This window comes from Pleurodeles waltl, chromosome 10 (assembly GCF_031143425.1).
Source record: "Pleurodeles waltl isolate 20211129_DDA chromosome 10, aPleWal1.hap1.20221129, whole genome shotgun sequence".
Classification (NCBI taxonomy): domain Eukaryota; kingdom Metazoa; phylum Chordata; class Amphibia; order Caudata; family Salamandridae; genus Pleurodeles; species Pleurodeles waltl.
In genome coordinates, this window is record NC_090449.1 from 298,016,613 (window position 1) to 298,039,122 (window position 22,510).

Genomic DNA, 22,510 nt, shown 5'->3' on the forward strand with positions numbered 1-22,510 from the left:
TTGAGGGAGCGCTAAGGTGCAACTCCTGACGCAAAGGCATGGTTCTGTCTGACTTCAGGATGCGGCCTCAGTCGGACCAAAACAAATTTTGCTCAGTCATAAGGGACTACTGGGACAGGACCTTCCTTCAGGGCCGCCAGTGCAAGCTTCAATGTTAACAGGACAGATGTGGATTTTCATGCTGATTGGCAATCTGTTCTGACAGAGAGGAACCTAAGGCACATCCAGGAGGCGGAGAAGGTGCTAGAGGTGGACCCGTTAGCAGTATGGAAGCCTCTGCGACTCCTTGGGGCCTAAGGTGTGCCAGAGGGACTCTGAAGAGTTCCACAGAATTAGAACATGACCTTTTTAAAGGCCTCAGGCTGTCGAGATGTCTCAAATTGTCACAAAACTCAGATTACACTGGGATTAGTCGAAAATGTGCCTACTCAGTGGGAGATGAGAAGGCACCTCAACATCCTTGCCACTTCTCAGGCTCACAGTAGTGGGACTCTGACAAATTCCACTTGGCATTCTTGTGTTTCCACTTCGATTTACTGGATGATTTGGACCGTGACAAGGACTGATTGTCTGAACGAACTGAAATGGGTTTATGCACTCAACTATAAGCAGGACCTCTAGGACTTCTTTCACTGTTTGACAACATACAGTTTCACTTAGTGTTCCCAGGTCGCTAATGGTTTTATAAGAGCACACTCCATGCAGAACTTGTGTCCCAAACCGAAAAGTAGAGTCACACACTGTGTGCGTCTGTTAGAGACATCTGTTTGCAACAAAACCTACAAGGCTTAAACTACATAGCATTAGGAGAGGGACATACTTACAATGTACACTAGAAACTAGTAGTAGCTTCAGGAAGAAAAAGTCAACTGACGAGGGTAGAAAAGTTGGGAGTGTGCTCCTGATCAAAGTAGTAAGGCAGGGCAAAAAGTTAACGGACGTTGAAGTGCAGAGGTGGTACTTCTACGCGACTCCATCATCATTTCCAAGGCAGAATGAGATCAATGCACAGACACACAGTGCCGCCTACTGGTGTGCAGAAAGACTGCTGTTTAAACCTTTCAGATCCAGTAGGATATCTAGGGACATTATAAAAGGGAGGAATCTGCAATAGCAAGTATCCATTTGAAAAACAGTTCTCATGACTTGTGACTTAGGACCTAAAATGAATATGTTTAAAGAATGCAGTATGAACTTTTAAGTTGTTTTTTTATTTGTGTATGAAACATACATACTTTGAAACTTTTTTTATTTATTTTTTATTTTATTTATTGCAGGTGGAATTACATTGCATACATCAATTGATCATAATCCTAAATCATAAATCAAAACGCAATCCTATTACACTTGCTGTAAATCATTGATAGATATACTTCAATACTACACTACCCGCATCTCAAAACTATCTAAAAAAATAATAATAATAATAAAAAAATAAAAATAAACACAAATCTTATATCTTAATCCCACCTTCACCACACCCTCTCGACCTAAGCCTACTGCGAATTACTCATCTTTCCCCATATCCCTTGGTACCTCCGCATTGCTCCAACCCGCTGAGCATACAATTTTTCTTTAAACCGTGTTCCCTCCATCTTTGCCTACCACACCGCATGCGTAGGGGGCACTGATGATTTCCACGCCTGGAGAATCAGTCATTTGGCTATCAAAGCACCCGCAAATATTATTTGTCAAGAGAAGATGGTAACTGCTATATTTCCTGCCATCATGAGTCGTAATCGGTATGAGCTTCTTCTTCGGATGTTGCATTTTGTAGATAATGCTTTAGCCTTGCCACAAGATCACCCTGATTCGGACTGTCTTTTTAAGATTAGACCTGTCCTTGATCATTTGGTAGATCAGTTTTCAGAGATCTATGTTCCAGGCAAAGAACTATCTGTAGATGAGTCTTTGGTCCTGTTCAAGGGTCGTTTGGTCTTTAGGCAGTGCATTCCTAGCAAGAGGGCATGGTATGGAATTAAGATGTATATGCTGTCTGAAAGTAGTACAGGGTAGGTTTATAATTTCGAGGTCTACACTGGGAGGGATTCCAATATTGACCCCCCTTGATGTCCACCCACTTTTGGAGTTAGTGAGAAAATTTTGTTGGAACTTGGTAGACGACTATTCAACAAAGGTCACCGTTTATATGTAGATAACTTCTACACTGGAGTTCAGTTGTTCAAGGAGTTGTTCAGAGTTGATACTGTTGCTTGTGGCACAATCTGCTCTAATCGGAAAGGCTATACAAGAGAGCTTGTCTGTTAAAAAAAAAAAACTTGAGAAGGGACAGTGCAGCGCCTTGCAGAATGATGAGTTGCTAGCTCTGAAATTTATAGACAGGAGGGATGTGTACATGCTAACTACCATCCATGATGAGTACTTCACCTGTGGTTGTTTGGGGTCAAGTTGTTGAAGTGCGCAAACCTGTGTGCATTTTAGACTATAATAAGCACATGGGTGGTGTTGATAGAGTAGATCAGAGGTTGGAACCTTACACTGCTGCTCGTAAGTCTTATATTTGGTATAAGAAATTAGCGGTTCACCTATTCCACTTGGCCACGTTTAATGCTTTTGTTGAGTTCAAGGATAGTTCTCCTGAGTCAAGGATGACATTTGTGAAATTTCAGGAGTCTATCATAGCGAGACTTGTTGTGCTGGAACAGGCAAGAGTTCCTAGAGAAGCAATGGTGGAGGATGTGGCTAGATTGAAAAATCGTCACTTTGCAGAGAACATTCCTCCCACGGTAAAAAAAAAAAAAAAAAAAAAAAAAAAAAAAAAAAAAAAACTTGCCTGCTAAGAGATGTAGAGTCTGTGACCGAAGAGGTATCAGGAAGGAGACTAGGATGTACTGCCATGATTGTCCTTCAGAGCCTGGGCTGTGTGTGGGTGGCTGTTTCAGGAGCTACCACACACAGAAGAATTATTGGGAAATTCCATGAGCGTAAACTGCTGTTTTATATTTTTATACGTTCAGTTTCACAGTTGGCATTACTGTCATGTATTCAGTTAGAGCTTTTGTGTTTGTAGTTTTGTACTTATTTATAATTAGTGGTTTCTTTGTTGTTTAAAAACAAAACAAAAATATGGTGGTGTGCGTGGAGTGGCGCTTGGTTGGCGGTGCCAGCCAAACGCAAGTCCACACACTCATCAGCTGGTGTGATTGCTGGATCAGGCATGTGGGTGTATGAAAGTGATGGGCTCTTGAGTGGCGCTGTCTGTCGATGCGCTGTGCTGGGACCGTGGCTGGCGGCGTGAATGGTCTTCTGCATGTCATGTATGGAAGGTGTGTGAATGGACTGTAAAGCGGTTGGTGCCTTGTTGTGGCTTTACAGCTCACGAGTTGTGAGTCACTGGTTCAGTATTTTGGCCTTTCAGTTATTAACAGTGCATTTCATTTTTGTGAAATCTCTTGTTAATAAAATGTGATCCACTGAACCATCACTCACCCTTGTGCCAAATCCAACCAGTATGTGTGGTCAAAATGACACACCTGCTCCAATGTAATCAGGCGTCGCAGCACACCTTTGACACGCTAGGTGTCTTGGGTGGGACCCCGATGATGAAGCATGCCACCACTTGGTTGGTGGGTGAGGGGTCTTTTTAACATAACCAAACTGTGTTTCTTTTCACAATTTTAGTGTTTGGAACAACACTTAAGTAGGTGGACACATCAAATTGATCTATTGTAAAACTACCTGTGTTTGGGTGGGGGGGGGGGGTCATGGGAGACCTATGTTTTTGGTCCCAGGTGCGGCCTTCATCTATGGAAACCTACCAAACCCAGACATTGAAAATGTCACTTACCCAGTGTACATCTGTTCGTGGCATCAGTCACTGAAGATTCACATGTTGTGCATAGCCCGCCATCTGGTGTTGGGTCGGAGTGTTACAAGTTGTTTTTCTTCGAAGAAGTCTTTCGAGTCACGGGACCGAGGGACTCCTCCTCTTTGTCTCCATTGCGCATGGGCGTCGACTCCATCTTCGATTGTTTTCCCCGCAGAGGGTGAGGTAGGAGTTGTTTGTTAGTAATAGTGCCCATGCAATGGAGTGAATAAGTATGTACCTATCTAAGATTTAATATATTTACAAATGTACAAAGTGGAAGCTAACTTCCAAACGGCTACAGGCTCCCGGGGAGGTGGGTGGGCACATGTGAATCTTCAGTGACTGATGCCACGAACAGATGTACACTGGGTAAGTGACATTTTCAGTTCGATGGCATCTGTCGCTGTAGATACACATGTTGTGCATAGACTAGTAAGCAGTTATCTCCCCAAAAGCGGTGGCTCAGCCTGTAGGAGTGGAAGTAGTCTGAAATAAGGTTCTTAGTACGGCTTGACCTACTGTGGCTGGTTGTGCTGATAGCACGTCTACACAGTAGTGCTTGGTAAATGTGTGAGGCGTAGAACATGTGGCTGCCTTACATATTTCGTGCATTGGAATATTCCCTAGGAAGGCCATGGTAGCGCCTTTGTTTCTGGTTGAGTGTGCCCTTGGTGTAATGGGCAGTTGTCTTTTTGCTTTAAGGTAGCAGATTTGGATGCACTTAACTATCCATCTGGCTATACCCTGTTTCGATATTGGGTTTCCTGCGTGAGGTTTTTGAAATGCAATAAACAGTTGTTTAGTTTTCCTGATGTTTTTAGTTCTGTCGATGTAGTACATTAGTGCTCTTTTGACGTCTAATGTATGTAGTGCCCTTTCAGCTATGGAATCTGGCTGTGTGAAGAACACTGGTAGCTCTACCGTTTGATTTAGGTGGAACGGTGAAATAACCTTTGGCAAAAATTTAGGATTGGTCCTTAGGACTACTTTATCCTTGTGTAGTTGGATAAAAGGTTCTTGTATTGTAAACGCCTGAATTTCACTTACTCTTCTTAGAGATGTGATGGCGATGAGAAATGCAACTTTCCATGTTAGGAATTGTATTTCGCAAGAGTGCATAGGTTCAAAGGGTGGACCCATGAGTCTTGTTAAGACGATGTTGAGGTTCCATGAAGGAACGGGTGGTGTCCTTGGTGGTATAATTCTTTTGAGGCCTTCCATAAACGCTTTAATGACAGGTATCCTAAATAGTGAAGTTGAATGGGTAATCTGCAGGTATGCAGATATCGCTGCTAGGTGTATCTTAATGGAAGAGAAGGCCAGGTTCGATTTTTGTAAGTGTAGTAAGTAACCCACCACATCTTTTGGAGATGCGTGTAACGGTTGAATTTGATTATGATGGCAGTAGCAAACAAATCTTTTCCATTTGCTTGCATAGCAGTGTCTAGTGGATGGTCTTCTGGCTTGCTTTATGACTTCCATACATTCTTGTGTGAGGTTTAAGTATCCGTATTCTAGGATTTCAGGAGCCAGATTGCTAGATTCAGCGATGCTGGGTTTGGATGCCTGATCTGTTGTTTGTGTTGCGTTAACAGATCTGGCCTGTTGGGCAACTTGACGTGGGGTACTACTGATAGGTCTAGCAGTGTTGTGTACCATGGTTGCCTTGCCCACGTTGGTGCTATCAGTATGAGTTTGAGTTTGTTTTGACTCAATTTGTTTACTAGATTTGGAAGGAGAGGGAGAGGGGGAAAAGCGTACGCAAATATCCCTGACCAGTTCATCCATAGAGCATTGCCTTGAGACTGCCTGTGTGGGTACCTGGATGCGAAGTTTTGGCATTTTGCGTTCTCCTTTGTTGCAAATAGGTCTATTTGAGGTGTCCCCCAAATTTTGAAGTAAGTGTTTAGAATTTGGGGGTGAATCTCCCATTCGTGGACCTGTTGGTGATCTCGAGAGAGATTGTCTGCTAGTTGATTTTGGATCCCTGGAATAAATTGTGCTATTAGGCGAATGTGGTTGTGAATTGCCCATTGCCATATCTTTTGTGCCAGGAGGCACAGCTGTGTCGAGTGTGTTCCCCCCTGTTTGTTTAGATAATACATTGTTGTCATGTTGTCTGTTTTGACAAGAATGTATTTGTGGGTTATGATGGGTTGAAATGCTTTCAACGCTAGGAATACTGCTAACAATTCGAGGTGATTTATATGCAGCTTTGTTTGATGTACGTCCCATTGTCCTTGGATGCTGTGTTGATTGAGGTGTGCTCCCCACCCTGTCATGGAAGCATCTGTTGTTATCACGTATTGTGGCACTGGGTCTTGGAAAGGCCGCCCTTTGTTTAAATTTATGTTGTTCCACCATAGAAGCGAGAGGTATGTTAGGCGGTCTATCAACACCAGATCTAGACGCTGACCCTGTGCTTGAGACCATTGTGATGCTAGGCACTGTTGTAAGGGCCGCATGTGCAACCGTGCGTGTGGGACAATGGCTATGCATGAGGACATCATGCCTAGTAGTTGTAATATCATCTTCGTCTGTATTTTTTGTGTTGGATACATGCGTTGTATAATCTTTTGGAAATTTTGAACCCTTTGTGGACTTGGAGTGGCTATTCCCTTTGTTGTATCTATTGTGGCTCCTAGGTATTGTTGTACCTTGCACGGCAGAATGTGTGATTTTGCATAGTTAATGGTGAAACCGAGTTTGTAGAGGGTTTGTATGACCTGATCTGTGTGGTGTGAGCACCTTGTCAGTCAGTCGGTCTTGATTAGCCAGTCGTCTAGATACGGGAATACGTGTATTTGCTGCCTTCTGATGTGTGCAGCCACTAGTGCTAGGCACTTTGTGAAGACTCTTGGTGCAGTTGTTAAACCGAAGGGCAATACTTTGAATTGGTAATGTATTCCTTTGAATACGAACCTTAGGTATTTCCTGTGCGACGGATGTATTGGTATGTGGAAATACGCGTTTTTGAGATCTAAGGTGGTCATGTAGTCCTGTTGCTTTAGCAATGGTAACACTTCTTGTAGCGTGACCATGTGAAAGTGTTCTGATTTGATGTAGGTGTTTAGTGTTCTGAGGTCTAGGATTGGTCTCAGTGTTTTGTCCTTTTTTGGTATTAGGAAGTACAGTGAATAAACTCCTGTGTTTATTTGTGTTTTTGGTACTAGTTCTATTGCGTTCTTTTGCAATAATGCTTGAACTTCTATTTCCAGAAGGTCTGAATGTTGTTTTGATAAATTCTGTGCTTTTGGTGGTATGTTTGGAGGGATTTGTAGAAATTCTATGCAATAACCATGTTGGATAATTGCTAAGACCCAAGCGTCTGTAGTTATTTCCTCCCATGCTTGGTAATACTGACCTATTCTTCCCCCCACTGGTGTTGTGTGGAGGGGATGAGTGACATGTGAGTCACTGTTTGGTTGTAGGGGTTTTGGGGCTTTGAAATTTTCCCTTATTCCTAGGGAATTGTCCTCTGTATTGGCCCCGAAAGCCTCCCCTTTGGTATTGTCCCTGGTAGCCGGACGGTGTTGCCTGTGAGGTGCTGGCTTGTGTGGCCTGACCCCGAAACCCCCCTCTAAAGGTTGTTTTGCGGAAGGTGCTGTAAGTGCCTCTGCTCTGCGGGGAGTAGAGTGCGCCCATGGCTTTAGCAGTGTCAGTGTCCTTTTTGAGTTTCTCAATTGCCGTGTCCACTTCTGGTCCGAACAGTTGTTTCTCATTGAATGGCATATTGAGCACTGCCTGCTGTATCTCTGGTTTAAAACCAGACGTTCGTAGCCATGCGTGCCTTCTTATAGTCACAGATGTGTTAATTGTTCTTGCAGCTGTGTCCGCTGCATCCATAGAGGAGCGTATCTGATTATTAGATATGTTCTGTCCTTCCTCAACCACTTGTTTCGCCCTTTTTTGTAGCTCTTTGGGTAGATGCTCAATGAGGTGTTGCATCTCGTCCCAATGGGCTCTGTCATAGCGCGCAAGTAGTGCTTGAGAGTTAGCGATGCGCCACTGGTTTGCAGCTTGTACTGCGACTCTCTTTCCGGCTGCATCGAACTTGCGGCTCTCTTTATCTGGGGGTGGTGCATCCCCAGATGTGTGGGAGTTGGCTCTCTTGAGAGCTGCTCCTACTACGACAGAATCTGGTGGCAGCTGTGAGGTGATGAAAACAGGGTCTGTGGGAGGTGCTTTATATTTCTTATCCACTCTTGGTGTTATTGCTCTACTCTTGACCGGCTCCTTGAAGATTTCCTTTGCGTGCCGAAGCATTCCTGGGAGCATAGGCAGGCTTTGGTAGGAGCTATGGGTGGAGGAGAGGGTGTTGAATAAGAAATCATCCTCGACTGGTTCCGAGTGTAGGGACACGTTGTGGAACTCTGCTGCTCTAGCCACCACTTGTGAGTATGCTGTGCTATCTTCCGGTGGTGAGGGCTTTGTAGGATACGCCTCTGGACTGTTGTCTGACACTGGGGCGTCGTTTAAGTCCCAAGCGTCTTGGTCCTGGTCACCTTGGCTCATGGTGGTGTGAGCCGGGGAATGTGATGGAGTTTGTGCCGGTGAAACGTTAGTTACAGGTGGAGGAGAGGGTGGCGGAGTTACCTTTTTCACCATTTTCGTTTGTGGTGCTTGGTCTGACTGAAACTCCAATCTCCTTTTTCTCCTAATAGGGGGAAGGGTGCTTATTTTCCCTGTTCCTTCCTGTATAAAGATACGTTTCTGAGTGTGGTCCACTTCAGTGGATTGCAACTCTTCCTCAAATCTATGCTTTCGCAGCTGAGAGGACAGTGATTGCTCCTCTGAATAGGAACCGGTAGTTGGGTCGGTTGCGGGTCGTTTTGGCACCGAAACCCTGTCTGTACTCTTTTTCGTCTCCGAGGTGACCTTCTTCTTTTTCGGAGTCGAACCCTCTCGGCGTCGATCTTCCTCGGTGGCGCTGTCTCTGCATCCAGCAGTTTCGGCTCCGCTATCTCGGCGTCGACGTTTTTCAGCAGCACTTTCTCGGTCCCGAGAAGGCTGCGTGCCGGTGTCTCGACCGGAGTCGGACGATCTCGGCACCATTTCAGCCTTTTTCGGTGCCGATGGTCGGTCACCGAATTTATGGGTCTAGCCATGGCCTGGTGGCAGTGGCGTCCCCTGGGCCTTGTCACTTTTCTTGTGTGCTGGCTTCGACGTCTTACTCACAGTTTTTTGTTCGTCGAATTCCTCGGAGTCCGAGTCATGGATCAAGAAGGTTCCTTCTTCCTCTTGTTCCTCGAACTCTCGGTGAGCTGTCGGCGTGGACGCCATCTGCAGTCTTCTGGCTCGACGGTCACGGAGTGTTTTTCGGGACCGGAACGCACGACAGGCCTCGCAAGTCTCTTCACTGTGCTCAGGCGACAGGCACAGGTTACAGACCAAATGTTGGTCTGTATACGGGTATTTGTTGTGGCATTTAGGACAGAAACGGAACGGGGTCCGTTCCATCAGCGTTGTTTCACATGCGGTCGGGCCGACCAGGCCCCGACAGGGGATCGAAAACTACCCCGAAGGGTACCGGAGCTCTTCACTCTTCGATTCGGTGTTGATTCTAACTAAGCCGATCCCGAACGCAACAATACCGACGTAATTTTCCGATATTTAGCCTACTTTCCGTTCCGAAACCCGGAGCGAAAGGAACACGTCCGAACCCGATGGCGGAAAGAAAACAATCGAAGATGGAGTCGACGCCCATGCGCAATGGAGACAAAGAAGAGGAGTCCCTCGGTCCCGTGACTCGAAAGACTTCTTCGAAGAAAAACAACTTGTAACACTCCGACCCAACACCAGATGGCGGGCTATGCACAACATGTGTATCTACAGCGACAGATGCCATCGAACATATAGTAACATTAAAGGTCAATGCAAGGGGGAAGTAACCTAGACTTCCACGGAGTATAAACGGTTTAGGAATTTTCTATGTACCATAAATGTAATACAAAAAGACATTTATTACTTCATATATTACTTTTGATAATATTAATCTAGACGTTTTTCATGTAAATATCGGTTGAACATGTAATTTTGTTCGCAAAGGAGTATTATATTTTTACATTCGTCTCAGTAGGTGCTCCTAAAAAAACAGTGAAAGTGGTGAAGTGCAGGTAATTGAAGGTGATATATACAGTCAGTGCAGAGTGTGGTTTTGAGAAAGTTATGAACTTCGAGTGGCTCCTTCAATCCAGGAAGCCCTGAAGTTTCACAAAAAATGTCTTTGTATTTGTCTCATCCACTCTTTGGAGATATGTTGACGTTTCGACGCCGTAATAAGATGAGTCAAGGAGGGGTCACCATCAGGACAAAGATAATCCAATTGGTAGTACCTACGGGTGGTATAAATCACTGTATTATTAGGGGTCTGGTGAATCAGTTTGCATAATGGAATTAGTATACAGACTGGAAAACTCACCTAAATTCCAGTGTAATGAACCAATCATGTGAACAGGGACATTTTCCTGCTGGAAATTGATTAAATTGTTTAGTATGCCAGATAATCACAAAGATTAGTCCGTATGGATAATGAATGAAGGGACTTACAGGATATGGAAGAGTCCCAAGGTATAAGGATCTACGCTGGTCTGTGGTCATAGTACCAAAGAGCGCCAAAGATCGCTAGTATCTGGTGCTCAAGTGAGTTCTAAAAATGGAAGGTATTTATGGTTAGGTCGGCATCAAGTGATGGCACAGGACTGGATGTTAGAGATGATGTGGAGATTAATCTATTAGAATAAACCACTTACAGAATGGACTCAGTGCTTGGGTTTGTTCAAACCATCCAAAGGCTGCAAATTACCAAAGAGCACCGAACAATCAGGGGCTCGAATGATCTATAATGCAAAGAATGTGCATGAGTAAAGTTGGCCACGACTCTAGGGATGAGGGGGATAAATCCTGAAGGGGTTAACCACTTACTTGTTAACTAGGACTGGTGCCGAAGCAGTCAGCATGCGGGCATGAGTGAAGCCGGTAAAATAATGAACTCGGGTTGGAGAAACTCCAGGGTGCATCCGCGATGTATCCAGAGAGACGCCGCACGTATTGTGGACGTTTTGCTTAAAAATGCTCTGCCTCCATATTGGAGTGAGCATACAGGGCTGTGATTGGTTCAGGCTCCAACCAATCAACGGGTGGAGTCTGCAGACCTGGCACGGCGGTACGCTGAAGCAGCCAGTCGCCGTCGGACCCAGAAGGGAAGGTTCCCTTTCTGGTCCGGTCAACCCGTGATTGTGGTTGAGAGCCGGTAGGTCTGTCAAGATACGCGCGTGCCGAGCATTGCAACGGGACGCACGCGGGGCCGTGGCTGTCCAGATCCATAGACATAAAAAGGTCGAAGTACGGCTAATCATTGGTGCGATGTCAGTAATGACCACCAGCATAGCTAACTGGTTGACAAAACCTACAGGTACCCATATTTAGACCAAGACTTTTATAAACAGGACCAGACAGGAAAATTTGTAAACAGAGGAAGGGGCGGTTACAGGAGATATTACACCTTCTCTGATACATCAGCTTCAAATAGCTCAGACAGTGAACAACAAGGCACTAGCTCCACTCCCTTCCAACAACAACCTCCAGAGCCTTTTTCAGGGAGGGGCCACGGAGAAGAGAACAGACAGAGAGGGAGAAGAGGGAGAGGCAGAGGGAGGAGCAGAGGGCGTGTCCACTTGCAAGAACCCCACGGGGACCGCCAGACCAGATAACAGCAATACTTGTGATAACTGGACCCACTTCCGACCACCCACTAGTTTCTTCCCCACCCCATTCTCACGACACCAGCAGACTAGAAGCAATACATACACTGGGCACCACGACCTCCACTAATACTGCCCCCATTTAAAAAAAGTTACAGAGTTAAACGTGGAAAAAAATTGCTGTTTTTTTCACATCCATTTCCATATTCTTTTATTTCAGCTTTTATTTTCTGTAGGAAACACTTGTAGGATCTTCAAGAATGACCCCTTGCTGAATTCAGAATTTTGCTACTTTTCAGAAATGTTTAGCTTTCTGGGACCCCGCATTGGTTTCTCACCCATTTGTGTCACTAACTGGAAGGAGGATGGAAGCACAAAAAAATAGTAAAAATGGGTATGTGCCAGTAAAATGTCAAAATTGTGTTGAAAAATGGGGTTTTCTAATTCAAATCTGCCTGTTCCTGATAGCTGGGAAGATGGTGATTTTACCACCGCAAACCCTTTGTTGAAGCCTTCCTTTACAGCGCTTTTTACCCACTTTGGTTTTTAAAAAACTAAATTTTCGTTGTATTTTGGATAATTTCTTGGTCTCCTTCAGGGCTACCCACGGTGTCTGGGTACCTCTAGGATGATGGAAAAAAAAGGACACAAATTTGGCATGGGCAGCTTATGTGGGGAAAGAGTTATGAAGGCCTACCACGACCTACCCCAAATAGCCAAAAAAAGGCTTGGCACCTGAGGGGGAAAAGGCCTGGCAGCGAAGGGGTTAAGTTCTCGGCCTATTATCCATACATCCCTAACTTGGATTAGTGGGTGAGTTTTAGAGATTTGATATTTTGCCTGTATTTGTAATATACTGAAGTGAATCATTCCTGGTAATTTATATCTTAATTGTTTTGGTAAGCAGGGAAATTTAAGAAATCATGAAAGCTGCATGTTTGTTTCTGCCAACATCTGACTAAGGCAGTAATTGAGATTTGGCTTTTGCGCACTCTTGAAGCCCAATCCAATATTGTAGCTTCAAAAACTTTGAATGTCGGGGAGTGCCAGCCCCCCATCTTCCACTGCAAAAGTTAACTTTTCTAGCTGTAAGCGAGGTTACTTGTAGTTCCATATAAATCAGTCTTATTAATGAGTGTAACACGTGGATTTTTTTTTTTTTAGGAACTCTCGAAACTATCCTAGAAAAAACAAATGATAACAAAGAGAGAATCATCATTTTGACCAATGCGGTCCTTCCTATAACCGTCGTAGTTGATTCCCGCCATTGCAAAAGTAAACCTTAGATCTTTGTAAACACCCTTGTGTAATTTAGCTGAAACAGTTCAGCCGAGTTCTCGGACACATATATGCCTAAATATCTAATGTAACTGGAAGATGAAGATGCTACCCGAGTATCTTTTGTCACGACTGATGTTTCTACATTATACAAGAGAGCCTCTGATTTAGCTTGGTTGGTTCCGCCCCCCCCCCCCCCCCCAAGTCTGAAAAAGCCTTGATCTTTGAAAAAGCTATGTCGATATTATGTGGATCCACGCAAAGATATAGAATCATATCATCGGCTAATAGCTTCACATTTGGTGCTGAAGGGAGTGGGGTCGGTATATGTTGATCCTGTCGAATCATCACAGCCAGTGGCTCAATAAAAAGTGCAAACAGCACTGGAGACAGAGGACAGCCCTGCCGCGTACCCCGGGATATCTGTACCAGTCCTGCTATTTGTGCATTTACTGAGACCTTGGCTTGGGGGCCCGGCGTATAACCCACGTAGCATCTGGATAAACTTCCCTTGGAAGCCAAACTTACTTAAAGCCATGAACAGCGCTTCCCATTGCGCTAAATGGAATGCTTTCTCAGCATCGAGCATTATGATCGGCACTGGATGTTGATTGTGAGATAAATAGTCTATTGCCTACACCAAGAAGTTAGTGTTAGTGGAAAGTAACCTCCCCGGCAGAAAGCCACATTGGTCTTCATGTGCCAATCCTTGTGCCACCTGAGCCGTATGGACCGCAAGTATCTTGGTGAATAATTTAGTCCTGATTTAAGAGACTGATTGGACGATAAGAATATTCTGGTGGTTTAACTTATTTGATAAAACTAACCACTACAGCTCTTGAGAATTCAGCAGGGACCCTCAGCTCCTTCTAATATTTCATTAAATAAATCTGCTAATATATTAGTGATTAGACCCTCCAGTATTTTGTAAACCTCCACAGGGAGGCCATCTTCTCCTAGAGCTTTTACATTAGGAGCTCCCTTTATAATTTCCACTACTTCATTGAGCGTAATAGAGGATATTGAAATATTCTGTGCCACTGAATCTAAGCCTGGCAGTATCACTGCATCTAAATATGGTTTAATTTGTAAGTTATTCACTTGCATCGATTCGGTATATAACTTACAAAAGTGCAAGAGGAATGCTTTTCTTATCTCTTTAGACTGGCTAACCATTATACTGAGCTCCTCATCAAAGATAGTTTTAATTAAATTAGCGCTGGATCTCTTTTTAACGGACCAGGCCAAATATCTACCAGCATGCTCGCTTTCTTCATACTATCTCTGAAAATGAAAATGTCACTTACCCAGTGTACATCTGTTCGTGGCATCAGTCGCAGTAGATTCGCATGTTCTGCAATAGCTCGCCATCTGGTGTTGGGCCGGAGTGTTACAAGTTGTTTTTCTTCGAAGAAGTCTTTCGAGTCACGGGACCGAGTGACTCCTCCTTTTGTCTCCATTGCGCATGGGCGTCGACTCCATCCTCGATTGTTTTTCCCCGCAGAGGGTGAGGTAGGAGTTGAATTGTAGTAATAGTGCCCATGCAATGGAGTGACTAAGTATGCACTTATTTAAGGTTGAGATGATACATATATAAATAATTGAAGGTAACTTCCAAACTGCTACAGGCTCCCGGGGAGGCGGGTGGGCACATGCGAATCTACTGCGACTGATGCCACGAACAGATGTACACTGGGTAAGTGACATTTTCAGTTCGATGGCATCTGTCGCTGTAGATACGCATGTTCTGCAATAGACTAGTAAGCAGTTATTTCCCCAAAAGCGGTGGATCAGCCTGTAGGAGTGGAAGTAGTCTGAAATAATGTCCTTAATACAGCTTGACCTACTGTGGCTTGTTGTGCGGATAACACGTCTACACAGTAGTGCTTGGTGAATGTGTGAGGCGTAGACCATGTGGCTGCCTTACATATTTCTTGCATTGGGATGTTTCCTAGAAAGGCCATGGTAGCACCTTTCTTTCTGGTTGAGTGTGCCCTTGGTGTAATGGGCAGCTGTCGTTTAGCTTTAAGGTAGCAGATTTGGATGCATTTAACTATCCATCTGGCTATACCTTGTTTTGAAATTGGGTTTCCTGCATGAGGTTTTTGAAATGCAATAAAGAGTTGTTTAGTCTTTCTGATGTTCTTTGTTCTGTCAATGTAATACATTAATGCTCTTTTGACATCTAATGTATGTAGTGCCCTTTCAGCTACGGTATCTGGCTGTGGAAAGAACACCGGAAGTTCCACTGTTTGATTTAGATGGAACGGTGAAATAACCTTTGGCAAAAATTTAGGATTGGTCCTTAGGACGACTTTATTTTTGTGTAGTTGTATAAAAGGTTCCTGTATAGTAAACGCCTGAATCTCGCTTACTCTTCTCAGGGAAGTAATGGCGATGAGAAATGCCACCTTCCAGGTTAGGAACTGTATGTCGCAGGAGTGCATGGGTTCAAAAGGTGGACCCATAAGTCTAGTTAGGACAACATTTAGGTTCCATGAAGGAACAGGTAGTGTTCTTGGTGGTATAATTCTCCTAAGGCCCTCCATGAATGCTTTAATGACTGGTATTTTATATAGGGAAGTTGAATAGGTAGTCTGCAGGTATGCAGATATTGCTGCAAGGTGAATCTTAATGGAAGAGAAAGCTAGGTTAGATTTTTGTAAGTGAAGCAAGTAACCCACTACATGTTCTGGAGTTGTGTGTAATGGTTGTATTTGATTAATATGGCAGTAGCAAACAAACCTCTTCCATTTACTTGCATAGCAGTGCCTGGTGGATGGCCTTCTTGCTTGTTTTATGACTTCCATACATTCTTGGGTAAGTTGTAAGTGCCCGAATTCTAGGATTTCAGGAGCCAGATTGCTAGATTCAGCGATGCTGGATCTGGGTGTCTGATCTTTTGGTTGTGCTGTGTCAACAGATCTGGCCTGTTGGGCAATTTGATGCAGGGTACCACTGATAGGTTTAGCAGCGTTGTGTACCAGGGTTGCCTTGCCCAAGTTGGTGCTATCAATATGAGTTTGAGTTTGCTTTGACTGAGTTTGTTTACCAGGTAAGGAAGGAGAGGGAGAGGAGGAAAAGCGTAAGCAAATATCCCTGACCAGTTCATCCATAGGGCATTGCCTTGGGATTGTTTGTGTGGGTATCTGGATGCGAAGTTTTGGCATTTTGCGTTCTCCCTTGTCGCAAACAAGTCTATCTGAGGTGTTCCCCAGAGTTTGAAATAAGTGTTCAGTATTTGGGGGTGAATTTCCCATTCGTGGACCTGTTGGTGATCTCGAGAGAGATTGTCTGCGAGTTGATTTTGTATCCCTGGTATAAACTGTGCAATTAGGCGAATTTGGTTGTGAATTGCCCAATGCCAAATTTTTTGTGCTAACATGCTTAACTGCGTGGAGTGCGTCCCTCCCTGCTTGTTTAGATAATACATTGTTGTCATGTTGTCTGTTTTGACGAGAATGTATTTGTGAACTATTATTGGTTGGAAAGCTTTTAGTGCTTGAAAAACTGCAAGAAGTTCTAGGTGATTGATATGCAGTTTTGTTTGATGTACGTTCCATTGTCCTTGTATGCTGTGTTGATCGAGGTGTGCTCCCCACCCTGTCATGGAAGCATCTGTTGTTATTACGTATTGTGGCACTGGGTCTTGAAAAGGCCGCCCCTTGTTTAAATTTATGTTGTTCCACCACAGAAGCGAGAGGTAAGTTTGGCGGTCTATTAACACCAGATCTAGAAGGTGACCCTGTGCTTGAGACCACTGTGATGCTAGGCATTGTTGTAAGGGCCTCATGTGCAGTCTTGCGTTTGGGACAATGGCTATGCATGATGACATCATGCCTAGGAGTTGTAATACCATATTTGCTTGTATCTTTTGTGTTGGATACATGCGTTGTATGATGGTGTTGAAATTTTGAATTCTTTGTGGACTTGGAGTGGCTACTCCTTTTGATGTGTCTATTATGGCTCCCAGGTATTGTTGTACCTTGCGTGGCCGAATCTTGGATTTTGTGAAATTGACGGTGAACCCTAGTTTGAAGAGGGTTTGTATGATATGATTTGTGTGATTTGAGCACTCTATTAACGAATGGGCCTTGATTAGCCAGTCGTCTAGATATGGGAACACATGTATTTGCTGCCTTCTGATGTGTGCAGCGACTACCGCTAGACATTTGGTAAAGACTCTTGGTGCGGTTGTTAATCCGAAAGGCAGTACCTTGAATTGGTAATGTATTCCTTTGAATACAAACCTTAGGTATTTCCTGTGCGATGGGTGAATTGGTATATGGAAATAAGCATCCTTGAGGTCTAAAGTTGCCATGTAGTCGTGCAGCTTTAGCAATGGCAATACTTCTTGTAGTGTGACCATGTGGAAGTGGTCTGATTTGATGAAAGTGTTGACTACTCTGAGGTCTAGGATTGGTCTCAGTGTTTTGTCCTTCTTTGGTATCAGAAAGTACAGTGAGTAAACTCCTGTGTTTATTTGTGTGTTTGGCACTAATTCGATTGCATTCTTTTGCAATAGTGCCTGCACTTCTATCTCTAGGAGATTGGAATGGTGTGTTGTTAAATTTTGTGCTTTTGGTGGTATGTTTGGAGGGAACTGTAGAAATTCTATGCAGTAACCATGTTGGATAATTGCTAGAACCCAAGTGTCTGTAGTGATTTTCTCCCATGCTCTGTAATAATGACCTATTCGTCCCCCCACTGGTGTTGTGTGGAGGGGGTGAGTGACATGTGAGTCACTGTTTAGTAGTAGGGGTTTTGGGGCTTTGGAATCTTCCTCTATTTCTAGGGAATTGCCCTCCTCTATATTGTCCCCGAAAACCTCCTCTATACTGTCCTTGGTAACTGGACGGTGTGGCTTGTGAGGTGCTGGCTTGTGTGCTTTGACCCCGAAACCCCCCTCGAAAGGGCGTTTTACGGAATGAGCTGTAATTCCCTCTGCTCTGCGGGGAGTAGAGTGCGCCCATGGCTTTGGCAGTGTCCGTATCTTTTTTGAGTTTCTCAATCGCTGTGTCCACTTCTGGACCGAACAGTTCTTTTTCATTAAAAGGCATATTGAGAACTGCTTGTTGAATCTCTGGTTTAAATCCAGACGTTCGGAGCCATGCATGCCTTCTGATAGTTACAGATGTATTAATTGTCCGTGCAGCTGTATCTGCAGCGTCCATGGAGGAGCGGATCTGGTTGTTGGAGATGGCCTGTCCCTCCTCAACCACTTGTTTTGCCCTATTTTGGAAGTCTTTGGGCAGATGTTCAATGAGATGTTGCATCTCGTCCCAGTGGGCTCTGTCATAGCGCGCAAGTAGTGCCTGGGAGTTCGCGATGCGCCACTGGTTTGCAGCTTGTGCTGCGACTCTTTTACCAGCTGCATCAAACTTGCGGCTTTCTTTATCTGGGGGTGGTGCATCTCCAGATGTGTGAGAGTTGGCCCTTTTCCTAGCTGCTCCTACAACAACAGAGTCTGGTGGCAGCTGTGTTGTGATGAAAGCCGGGTCTGTAGGAGGCGGCTTATACTTTTTTTCCACCCTTGGTGTGATTGCCCCACTTTTGACCGGGTCCTTAAATATGTCTTTTGCGTGCCGGAGCATACCAGGGAGCATAGGCAGGCTTTGGTAGGAGCTGTGGGTGGAGGAGAGTGTGTTGAACAGGAAATCATCCTCGACCTGTTCTGAGTGGAGGCTTACGTTGTGAAATTGTGCTGCTCTAGCCACCACCTGAGAGTACGCGGTGCTGTCTTCTGGTGGAGATGGTTTTGTAGGGTATGCCTCTGGGCTGTTATCTGACACTGGGGCGTCGTATAGGTCCCATGCGTCCTGGTCTTGGTCACCCTGGCTCATGGTGGTGTGAGCTGGGGAGTGTGATGGCGTTTGTGCTGGTGAAACGTTAATCACGGGCGGAGGAGAGGGTGGTGGTGTAACTCTTTTCACCACTTTTGGTTGTGGTGCTTGTTCCGTCTGGAACTCCAACCTTCTCTTTCTCCTAATGGGGGGGAAGGGTGCTTATTTTTCCTGTCCCCTGCTGAATGAAGATACGCTTTTGCGTATGGTCCGCATCAGTTGCTTGTAGCTCTTCCTCAAACCTATGCTTCTGCATTTGGGAGGTTAGCGAGTGCTCTTCTGTATAAGAGCCTGAAGCTGGGTCGCTTGCAGTTTGTTTCGGCGTCGAAACTGTGTCTGCGTGTTTTTTCGGCTCCGAGGTGACTTTTTTCCTTTTCGGGGCCGAAACCTCTCGGCGTCGATCTGTTTCGGTGCCGCTGTCTCGGCGTCGAGCCGTGTCCACACCGGCATCTCGGTGTCGAGGCTTGTCTCCAGCACTTTCTCGGTCCCGAGAAGGCTGCGTGCCGGTGTCTCGACCGGAGTCGGACGATCTCGGCACTGTTTGGGCCTTTTTCGGTGCCGACGGTCGGTCACCGATTTTATGGGTTGAGCCATGGCCTGGTGGCAGTGGCGTCCCCTGGGCCTTGTAAATGTTTCTTTGTGTGGTTTTCGACGTCTTACTCACGGTTTGTGTATCGTCGAATCCTTCGGAGTCTGAGTCTTGGATCGAGAAGGTACCTTCCTCTTCCTGTTCCTCGAACTCCCGTCGGGCTGTCGGTGCGGACGCCATTTGAAGTCTTCTGGCTCGACGGTCTCGGAGTGTTTTTCGGGACCGGAACGCACGACAGGCCTCGCAGGTGTCTTCGCTGTGCTCAGGTGACAGGCACAGGTTGCAGACCAAGTGTTGGTCTGTGTAGGGGTATTTATTGTGGCATTTGGGGCAGAAACGGAACGGGGTCCGTTCCATCGGCGTTCTTCAGCACGCGGTCGGGCCGACCAGGCCCCGACGGAGGATCGAAAAATTACCCCGAAGGGCACCGGAGCTCTTCGATCTTCGATGCGGTGTTGAATGTAAGTATGCCGATCCCGAACGCAACAATACCGACGAAAATCTTCCGAAATTAACTATTTTTTCTGTTCCGAAACTCGGAGCGACAGGAACACGTCCGAACCCGATGGCGGAAAAAAAACAATCGAGGATGGAGTCGACGCCCATGCGCAATGGAGACAAAAGGAGGAGTCACTCGGTCCCGTGACTCGAAAGACTTCTTCGAAGAAAAACAACTTGTAACACTCCGGCCCAACACCAGATGGCGAGCTATTGCAGAACATGCGTATCTACAGCGACAGATGCCATCGAACCTTGTATTTCTATTAAGTATATCCCGAGACCGATAGAAATCCCTTAATTTGGCCTGAGCCCTGCCCAATATTAACTCTATCTCTGGGCTGGGTAGTGATCGATTTCTTTTTGTCGCCTGCTCTAGCTCCCTTTGAAGTCGATTGCTCTTTTCGCGAGCTACTTTTCCTAAGTGAGTCTTAAAAGAAATTGCCTCCCCTCATACATAAGCTTTGGTGGCTCCCCAAATATTAAAAAGAGAGGCTGACTTCTTGTTCACCTCTAAGAATTCAGTGACCAACGCTTTGAGATAAGTTACCTAGCCTTCGTCTGCCAAGAGAGATCTATCTAATCGCTATTGCGGGCGACTCTGTTGATTGTCAAATTCGCTAATATTAACCCAGGGGACAGAATGATCAGAAAAAGAGTATGCGAGTATCCCTGACCTCTGCCACTTCACTGCAAATGAAATTAGGATATAGTTGATTCTTGATGCAGTATTATACCTTTTTGAATAGCATGTAAATTCTTTCTCCTTGGGATGGTCGGCCCGCCACACATCTACTAAAGCTAAATCTGAGATCAATTTCGAAAGCATTTGGTGGGCTCGTAGTTTTTTCTGCGTTTTGTTCCTCCGTGATGTATTCCATTGAATACTTGGTATAATGTTGAAGCCCCTTCCAATTATAAAATAACCTGGAAGTAAAGATAAATGTGTACATATAGCCTGCAATGACCCTGCATCGTCTTCTATTGGCCCATAAAAGCATACAAAATGGATCACTTTGTCAGCCACCATAATAGTAACTAATATCCCTCTTGCCTGCGGGTCTCTAAAAACTGACTTAATCTTCCCTGCAAATTTTCTAGAGAACGGTATTGCTACACCTCGTACCGCGGCATCAGCAGATGCAAAGAAAGAATAAGGGATAGACGCAGGGAGTTTAGGAAGCTTGCTTTTGGCCTTTAAATGAGTCTCCTGCAAGAGGGTGACTTGTACCTGGGATGCCTCCAGCCAGTTAAGAATCCCATGTAGTTTGGCATTGTTATTAGCCCCATTTAGATTACATGAAGCTACTCTTAACTTGTACCCAATCATTCCTTGGTATTCCACCCCATCACTTCGCAAGGGAATTGTATTATGGTAGCATTCTTACTTGCGCCCTCCTTCTGTATCTTGTCCTTAGGTAAAGGATATGGCTGACTGGTCTTCACCTGCATTTTTAGAACTAACTACCCCCGGTGTTCCTCCCTCCAATGCCCACCCCCATCAACCTGCAACTGGATCTCTTGCAGAGTTTTTACCTCCAACCTGTGAACCCCCCTCTCCCCCCACTTAAACTTGCAGAGGCTCTTTCCTGTCCTGGCCCCTCTCTCCCTTGTGACCCCCGTGGTGGTCCCACTGCCGTGACCCCCCCCCCCCACCCCCCAATATCCAATATCCCAAAATTGAGTGCACTGGCTTGGCACTCCAAGAGCCTGACACCCAAGGATGCACACTCCAGCGGGTGGAAGCGTACAAAAAACCCCCCCCAAAAAACGAGAACGTATATCAGAGCATTGAAGAATATGTACAGAAAATCTTATACATCCCCTATTTTCCTGCCTACTCCTCTTCCTCCTCATGCCTTGTTTCCCAGATTACCTTCGCTTGTTTTGTCATCGCTTGATCCACCCCCACACACTTCCTCACCCTCTATGTTTATATATAATTTCAAGGAACTTAAAAAATCTTTTGCATCCTGAACCCGCTGAAAAATATGCATTTGACCGTTACACAGAACTTTCACTTTAGCTAACTGAACAATCCCAGCCGGTGCCCCAAGCCTTTTAACCTTACTCAAGGCACCACTTGGAAAATATAGAGAAAGTGGAGAAGAGAAAATCAACTTACTTTTTGCACAGTATTTGTTTTCTTTCCGCGTTCTTCCAGATTTCTTCAAGCAGTTATCACAGATAAAGCTACAATAGAATATATCTACAATCACAACAAAGGCACTTATAGCAGAAGCATACATTCATTAACTTTTTTATGAGGACTGAAAAAAGCACTTCTTGCAAGGTTGTTTCAAACAGATCCTTCCTTCTGTAAGTTCAGTGCATGAGTGTTGTAACTTGTTAAATCTATTTTTTCTGAGAATCATCATCAATCAAATTTAACACTGATTGGCAGCCTCTCAAAACTTTATTTCAATTAAAATTGATCCGGTCTCGTGTTACTTTGAAAAAACTGATTCCTTGTATTAACAAAAAAAACAATAAAAAAATAACTATCAACATACCTCAAACACATTTCAAATGGTGACACGAAACATAAGTAATAATAGCAATCGTTCTTTCCCTCAAGCCCCTAACTCTTAACCATAGTCATATAACTAAAACCTCATACCTTTAACCATATACAACATACTTCATTCTTTACCTCAAAACCAATCCCCTTTATCACAGCTAACTCCATACGCTTAACCTCATATCCAGCACTCTATATCACTAACCAAAACTTATGCTTCCTACCCTAAAGTCATAGCTCTGAACCTCT

At 44.8% G+C, this 22,510-nt stretch overlaps 1 protein-coding gene across 1 annotated transcript in view; it reads right to left on the reverse strand.

Annotated features, from left to right (window-relative positions):
* The window catches only part of CREBBP (CREB binding protein), a 1,321,122-nt gene that overhangs the window by 310,314 nt on the left and 988,298 nt on the right, over positions 1–22,510 (reverse strand). Inside the window, exon 23 of the mRNA XM_069210450.1 lies at positions 21,866–21,933. Coding sequence (XP_069066551.1) covers positions 21,866–21,933 — 68 coding nt within the window. The remainder of the gene's footprint in view (positions 1–21,865; positions 21,934–22,510) is intronic.